The sequence below is a fragment of the Lolium perenne genome, chromosome 5 (assembly GCF_019359855.2).
Source record: "Lolium perenne isolate Kyuss_39 chromosome 5, Kyuss_2.0, whole genome shotgun sequence".
In the NCBI taxonomy this organism is placed as follows: Eukaryota; Viridiplantae; Streptophyta; class Magnoliopsida; order Poales; family Poaceae; genus Lolium; species Lolium perenne.
Window position 1 is genome coordinate 82,939,466 of NC_067248.2, and position 8,452 is coordinate 82,947,917.

Genomic DNA, 8,452 nt, shown 5'->3' on the forward strand with positions numbered 1-8,452 from the left:
TACAAATTCAATAGTGTTTGAACTGTCATGAAACATAATTTTGCAACGTAAGGTTTTTAAGGTAATTTTTAGGTAAGAGCAAGGTTTATTGATCAAATAATATTTTTGTAGCATTTGATATTGTAAATATACTTTTCATGTGATTGATGAAACGTTACAAATGCCGACTTTATTTAAATCTAATATGAAGTATGTATACATAGGTGAAATATGAAATGGAGTCTGCAAAATCAGTGGCGGTGATGTGTTCTTACCATTTTTTACATTAGGCTGTGTTGGCAGACCCGGCCGCGGTAACCTGACCGCTCCCCTCTCGCTGCGACCGAGCAAAACTGACACACTCGCCACGCCCACACGACACACTCACACAGTCTGAGACGGACACACACAACTGACGTCGCCCGTCTCCTCTGTTGCTCTCTCCCTACTTAAAATCTCCGCCCCTTGCCCAAATCACAAGGGACGGGCTCGCCGGAATTGCCAGGAGGGACGGGCGAGGTTCGCGAGGAAGAGGAGTAGGAATTCGCTCCCCGTTTCGCGTAATTCGAGTTTCGCCCGGGTGGGGGACGCACGCAGATGTGAGCGATCCCATCCCATGGCTGCATCAACGGCGGCCGGCGGTGGCGGGGGAGGTGATTTTGCTTGCTCTTCTTTCTTTCTTTCTGCGTCTTTGTGTTGGGTGGTGCGGCCTTGGCGAGCGTGGGTTTGGGATCGTGCTTTTTCTGAAGAAGAGGATTTTTTTTTCTTTTCTTTTTGGCGGTGCAGGTGCGGGAGTGCCGGCGGATGTGCTCTTCACGGAGCTTTGGAAGGCTTGCGCGGGGCCGCTGGTGAATGTGCCGGCGGTCGGGGAGAGGGTCTTCTACTTACCGCAGGGACACATCGAGCAGGTAAAGGAGAACGGCGGCGATGCGGATGCCAAGCTGGGGTTTGATGCCGCTCTTGTGTTCTCCGAGAATTTTGCGTGTTCCCATGTTGAGTTCTTGCGCAATTTGTGGGGCTCGCGTGATTACGTGTGATCGCTACGAAATTCCGCTGTTTTGGGGGGTTTAAGCGCGGGGTTAGGCAATTTGGTCGCTGTGCTTTCCCTCGATCTGGGAAATTCCGAGCCGGCAGAAACTAGGCGTGCTTCCATATCGAATTCCTGTCTTTCACAGCCGAATCCGCCCAAGTTCTTTGTTTATATTCGACAAAGGGCGATCCTTTTGGCTGAATTTTGATTTTTTTTCTTCTTTTCTCAAGTTCCGGGAGGGTTCTTCCCTACAGCAACCCGAGACGTGATTTCGCTTCCGATACCATCCTCAGTTACTAGCAACCCGTTATTTTATTGCGGGTTACCACTTCTGTGAGCTTGACTCTGGAGATTTGGTCTTTCTTTAGTGCCTGGAATGGTAATAGCCTCGGTACCTTTTTAATTTTTTAGTCGCTGCCCAAAGTCTGTGTCAGTTCCCCTAACCGTGACGGAAACGTGCAATGATTTCTCGGCTCTGTGGTTCTTCCTCTGCTCTGTGGTTCCTCTGGCTTCTGCTTGTTTATGCATCGAAATTTTCAGGTGGAAGCGTCGACGAACCAGGTCGCCCAGCAGCAGGGTGCGCCCCTCTACAATCTGCCATGGAAGATCCCGTGCAAGGTCATGAACGTCGAACTGAAGGTAGTAGCAGCCTTGTACTATAATCCCCTTCCTTGCGAGTTTATGCTACTAGCTTTGTGGTTTAGGCTTTAGATGTGTGATCCCTCTTCCTTTTGCTAGGCCGAGCAAGATACTGATGAGGTGTATGCTCAGCTCACCCTGCTTCCTGAGAAGGTGAGTCCATTCTTCTTATGCTTGGTGGTGGTTTAGGTTTGTTGCGCTAAACAATAACACTATTATGTCTCTGTCCATTTGCAGCAGAAAAATGAAAATGTCTCCTCGGAGAAGGAGGAGGAGGTGCCTGCTGCACCACCAGCTGCGAATGAGCGTCCTTGTGTGCACTCCTTCTGTAAGACTCTGACTGCTTCGGACACAAGCACACATGGCGGATTCTCGGTGTTGCGCCGGCACGCAGATGAGTGCCTTCCACCGCTGGTTAGGCCCTTGGAGCCTTCGGCTTGATGTTGCTTACATTGTTGTCATTGTTGTTGGTATACGACTGCCTTTTGTTGGGCTAATGATAATGATAGTGATGCTGATGCCTTTCATGTGCTCCTTGATCAGGATATGAGTCAGCATCCCCCAACTCAAGAGCTGATGGCCAAAGATCTGCATGGGGTCGAGTGGCGCTTCCGTCACATCTTCCGAGGTGATAATCACCCTTCTGCTTGCACATGATTGATTTATTCTTAAAGAATGTGTCCTGTTCTTTGATGTTTTGTTTTCTTTAGAGCATTGCACACTTAATGCCAGATTTTAGTTGTTAGTGCAATGCGAGGCTATTTATGTAGTGACCAATTTATTTTGATCTTAACTGCATCGTTTCATGCAATAGATACTCAATATTTTTGCTATATGATAGGACCATCTTATCTGCAGCTATTTGTGTAGACACTCATTTGCATGTGACTGAACTTGATAGTTTGGGGATAATAACAATTATTTTATTGTGAAAATCATTGTTTGCACACTTAGTTTCTTTCGGCAAAGATTCCATACTCCATTGCCCATAAGCGAGTTGCAAATTTTATTAATTTTGTGTGGTTAGTATTTTTTTTTTTTGAAACCTCAAGTATATGTTTGTTTGATTCAGGTCAGCCAAAAAGACACCTTCTGCAGAGCGGGTGGAGTGTTTTTGTTAGTAACAAGCGTCTTATTGCTGGGGATGCCTTCATATTTCTCAGGTTTGCTTGCCATCCTGAACAATTCATGTGGCTTGTGCTCACCTCTGGTCTTTGAGACTAATCAATGTTCCTTACGTTTATATGGCTATGATCAGAGGTGAGAATGGGGAACTACGTGTCGGAGTTCGGCGTGCAATGAGACAACAAGCCAATATTCCATCTTCGGTCATATCGAGTCACAGTATGCATCTTGGTGTCCTTGCAACAGCATGGCATGCTGTGAACACTGGGTCTATGTTCACTGTATACTATAAGCCAAGGTTTGCATTAGTTGTAGGCAGACGTGTTATCTGAGTGTTTAATTCATGAGAAGCTCTGTCGCATTTGTTGCTTATTTTTTTGCATCAAATTCTAGATCCCTTTACATGATAGATGGAAGTTTTTGTAACCGCACCGCTAGTGCATTGATAAGTGATAACGAGTTGCATGTGGCATGCCTCAGATGTGTTATTTACACTGATCTTGCAGGACTAGTCCAGCTGAATTTGTGGTCCCTTGCGATCGGTACTATGAATCGCTGAAACGAAATCATTCAATAGGGATGCGATTTAAGATGAGATTCGAAGGTGAGGAGGCTGCAGAGCAAAGGTAAGCAGCTGTCTGTTGCAGCCTTTAGTGAATAATACATATGATACATTTACTAATGACACAGACTTTTCATTGGGAGATGGCATGAAACTTCAATTCTCATGTGGCAGATTCAGTGGAACGATAGTTGGAATAGGTGATTCTGATCCATCTGGCTGGGCGGACTCAGAATGGCGTTCTCTTAAGGTACACATCTTATGTTTGTTCCTTTTCTTATGAAACAAATATAGTTATCCCAGCATATGCTGATATGCTCTTGCGAATTAGGTGCGGTGGGATGAAGCGTCTTCTGTTCCTCGTCCTGACCAAGTTTCCCCTTGGCAAATAGAACCTGTGGCTAGCCCTCTTCCTGTCAGTCCACAGCAGGCACCCAGATACAAGAGGTCTCGTCCAAATGTTATAGTTTCTTCATCTGACTTGTCTTCTGTAAACAAAGAAGGTTCGAGTTTGACCTTGTTGTTCTTAAACTGGTGCAGTTCTTGCTGCTGTTATTACTATTTACTAATATACATGTGCTCCCTTCTCACCTAGTTTCTTCGAAAGCCGTTGCAAACTCGCACCAAAATCAGCTTCCAAAGACCTTCCAGAGTCAAGAAAATGCGATATTCGAAAGTCGTTTCGGTGATCCTAATGATTTAAATAGTTCCACGAAGCTTACCATGTGGCCTTCTGAGCATGATCAAGAGAAAAGTATCACCCAGAGGAAACTGAATTCCAAAGGTTGGGTCCAGGTGCAAAGGCCTGAAGGTTACACTGACATGTTATCGGGATTTCAGCCACTGAAAGCTACACAGAACTCATTGTGTTATTTTCCTAGTCAGATATCTGAGAATTGTTCAACCACCTGGAACATGATCAATGTTCATTATCCAAACCAACAAGTTAACCGCAACACGTTGCCTGACACATGGTCTTTTATGGCTCCTAATGCTGGTTTCGGGGTGATACGACCTGATTACCTAACTAGGCATGGCAAAACACTCCCTCAAAGCACAGAAAATGCAAAATTTAGCTGGAATGGAGATTTCACTTCACTTCAGGTCCAGGGCACTGATCAGCGCTCCTCCGGTTGGTTTGACCATGCTGAGCTGAGTTCCCACACAGAAGATACCTCTCCGAACTTAATCAAGCCACAGGCACCGGTCATTGCTCAAGATCTTCGGAAAACTAAAGGTCCTCCGTGTATGCTATTTGGGATTCCTCTTGACAGCCCTAAGAAATCTGAACCTCTGATATCCCCCACAAATGTTGCATATGATTGGAAGCCCCAAACCCCTCATTCAGTAAAAGAGCCTGAAGTTGATAAAAGTTCTGATCCTCCCAGAATTGTGAATCCACTTGATGGAACTCAGCTATATTCCGTTATGGAAAAACACCAGTCTTGTCCAGAAGCTTCCAGAAATACTCAGAGCAAAATGCAAAATTGGTCCAACCGGAGCTGCACGAAGGTATACTACTGTTGCTGCTGTTATACCTTATTTTTATTTAGCCATGTGAAATGCTCAATGTAGAAATCCTCCGCCGATAGTTTTGAGAGTTTTCTCCATGTATTGCTGGTTGCTGCTTGCTGAGTTGATTTTCCAGTTGAGTTGTTTCTACAATATTATTGCATGCATTCAAAAGCTAAGTTTGTGACAGGTTCAAACATAAAAAACCTGGTAGGTATTTAATCTCCTTGGTAATAAATAGTTGCCTATAGAGGTTTCTTGTTTGGCACTGCTTTACGTCATCAGGAAACAGCTTCTATGTGCTGCACCTTAACAAATACTCCTTGACAGACTATCATAGTAACTTGACAGTCACTGTGTGTTGTCAGATTTTCCATCCTTCAGATACTATGTTTTTCCTCACAAAAATGGCAGGCGTAGATCCATCATACTTTTTGGAATATAGAAAGATAAATGATGTACAGAGTATTAATATTTCAGGCCAAAGGGCCAATATATGCAGTGCATATACAGAAGAGTCTAAAACTAGTAAGTTAGCAGTCCTGATTAGATAACCTTTCTCCTAGCATCCAAAGACCATGAAAACTTTGTAGTGGCCAATTATTTATTTCCCTTGTTCATTTTTTTTTTTAATTTTCCAAGATAGCATGGATAGAACCGAATGTTCTGCTCAGTTACTTTAATCTGGCCGCATCTGCTTTTATCTTTTGTGTGTTGAATATGACTTGAGACTTCTCATTTTCAGGTCCACAAGCAAGGCATTGCACTTGGTAGGTCGGTTGATCTGGCGAGGTTCACGTGCTATGGTGAGTTGATTGCTGAACTGGATCAGATGTTTGACTTCCACGGTGAGCTGAATGGTTCTGGCAAGAATTGGATGGTCGTGTACACTGACACTGATGGTGATATGATGCTTGTTGGGGATGACCCGTGGAAGTGAGTACTGCCACTACTCGAATGTTCCCATTGTTGTCGAGATTTTTTTAATGCATAACTAATACTGTTTTCACTTGGATCTCGTTGTTCCTACAGTGAATTCTGCGATGTGGTTCATAAGATCTTCATCTATACGAGGGAGGTGATCCAGAAGATGAATCCAGGTGCCCTCAGAGAAAGATCAGAAGATAATCTGTCTGCCTCCCTGGAAAGAGGGTTGCTGGCAGATAGCCCCGAGGTGGCTTGACCACACCATCCCTGATGTCTCAAAACTGCTAGTATGTTGTGTCGGTGAGCTGTGTCTTTGGCGGCAATACTTGCTCCAACTATCTAACAGGACAAGTGTTGTCCACTTGTTGCAGATCTTTTGTAGTGCCAACCCAGAGGCGACATGAGAGCTTTTTCGTGGCATAGTTGGTCTGTTGATGCGTGTATCGGGTATGTGAACCCTGTGGTATCCCTGTCTGTAGATGGTGCGTGTCCTGTTGTCTGTTGGCCCCGTTCGTCCATTGATAGAAGTTTTGGGTGAGATTTGTTGGTTTAAGTTCATTGCGTTATGCGTCCAGCAGGAGAAAACGAATAGACTGACATCCTGGGCGCTTGCTTTACCTTATCTAATCCTCCATTGTACATTACTCCGATTCTAGCATGTTGCGAACAGCTTTAGTCTGTGCTGTATAAATACCTCAAGGATGCATTTTGACCCTAATGTTGATGCACTTGCGTTTTGATTATTCACCAGCACGCATGTTTTGTCAGAGTATTCCCTTGCTAGTTGATAGTTGATACCTGAACCGTCGAGCAGGGGTTCAATACAGCCATAATTCTTCATGTCAGTGTTCAATATACATCAAGAATCATTCATGTCGCTAGACGAGATCCCCAGATTTGTAAGTATTTTTTCAATGCACAAATTAGGGTCATTTGAATAAGCTGAAGACTTGTGGTTCCCCAGGGCAACCCTAGGGGCGTAACCCATGCGCCGTTGCTAGAAACCTCACTGCCGCTGGCCCTAGCCGCGGCGACAACGGGCCCAACCGCTGAAAGCCCCCCCCCCCCCCCCTCCCCCAAAGATTGTCGTCGAAGCTGATAGGGTGGTGAAAGGTCGTCCCGTCGTCGAGCAGCGGCCAGTTTGGCGCCCCTGGCCGAGGTGGTGGTGGAGGTTGTCCACGGCGGCGTGACCGGTGGAAGGCCGGATGGGGGAAACTCTAGATTTCATCTGGATGCTGACTGCCTCCCCATCCCCTCGCTGCGCGGTCCGATTGGATCCATAGATGATCGCCCCTGTTCTGCCATCTTCCTCGATGCTAGCCTTCCGCCGGCGGGGATTGGAGCAACAGATCCAACATGGTGCCAGCGAGTGGCGTGGGGCTACTAGTTTGGCTTGAATAAATATGGTGGTCCTAGAGTTCTAACTCGTGCCAAGATGTTAATCTGCGAGATACATGTCCCCATCGATCTAGAGTGTTGTGTTCTAGATGGATTCGTCGGCGAACTCCATTCGTGAGTTATGCTTGGAGATTGCTTGATCAGGTAGGATACGGTCATGCACACCCGTGTTTTTCTCAGACAGTTTGGTTTGAGAGGGAGTGCTACGAAGCTCTGCTAGTTGTTACCATCATAGGACATGCTTTCTCGTTCCATCGCGTAGTCAATTTGCGGAGAATGTCATGAAAGCCAAGATCTAAGAAGTAGCGGTGGTGGTTCCATCGCGAAATCAGTTTGGTTCTATGTCATGAAGTCTGACTATGAGGCATGAGGGACTCGTAGTCATTCAGAACTGATATTTTGCAAAGCTGAAAGATCAAATATCAATAGTATTAGCACAAGAGGTGAAAAGGGGGCGGCAGGTTCATCATCCAAAGAGCACAAGGAGCCGGAAATGGTGAATGGAACCTAGGTACGCGCGCACCCGTTTACGTAAAGTTCAAAATAATGCTATTTAAAAGTTTCAAAAAAATGTGAAGTAAAATTTTGCATGTATATATTATGTTGATACTTACTCGTGTGTGTTTTCACGGAAAAATACCATTGTATGTGACCTACACAAAAATGACAAAATGCAAATTTCTATTCCTGTGAACAGTACAAATTCCTGTTCATTATTCTCATTTAGACATTTTGTCATTTTTATGCAGGCCACACACAATGGTATTTTTTCGTGAAAACTTACACGAGTAAGTATCAACATAATATGTACATGCAAAAATTTTCTTCACATTTTTTTGAATTTTTTTAAATAACATTTTTTTTGAACTTTTCGTAAACGGGTGCGCGCACCCAGGTTCCAAACGTCCGGGTCGCACAAAGGAGCATGTTTTTGTGTGTGGCCATCCTATCTTTGCAAAGATTTTCAGCTGTGATACATCAGAGCCCGTTAGACATTTGCCTTGAATAGCCAACCATGATAAGAATTTCACCTTTGGGGGAATTTTTATTTTCCATATTAGCTCTTTGAAACATGACTCAATCCTGCCCCATAATTGGTATTGGTAAGCTGATTTAGCAGAGTAGCTCTTCCTTTGGAGGCCCAACAAGCCATATTATAAGATTGCAAAGTCAAGTTAGGCTAGCACTTAATTTACTTATGGGCTGGAACCTGGCACACTACCTCGTGGATCATCCAAAAAGAACGATGCATGCCCACCAAAACAGAATAATCAAGACGT

General features: G+C 44.7%; 1 protein-coding gene across 1 annotated transcript; it reads left to right on the top strand.

Moving 5' to 3' along the window:
* The first annotated feature begins 365 nt into the window (after positions 1-365).
* On the top strand, positions 366-6,418 carry LOC127300705 (auxin response factor 24-like). Its single transcript, XM_051330860.2, is given in 15 exon segments — positions 366-632; positions 766-887; positions 1,550-1,648; positions 1,748-1,801; positions 1,886-2,062; positions 2,192-2,276; positions 2,721-2,811; positions 2,907-3,071; positions 3,280-3,399; positions 3,510-3,585; positions 3,667-3,838; positions 3,931-4,847; positions 5,593-5,783; positions 5,880-6,013; positions 6,016-6,418. Coding segments are annotated over 15 exon segments (2,487 nt in total). The 5' UTR covers positions 366-595; the 3' UTR covers positions 6,063-6,418.
* The last annotated feature ends 2,034 nt before the right edge of the window (positions 6,419-8,452 follow it).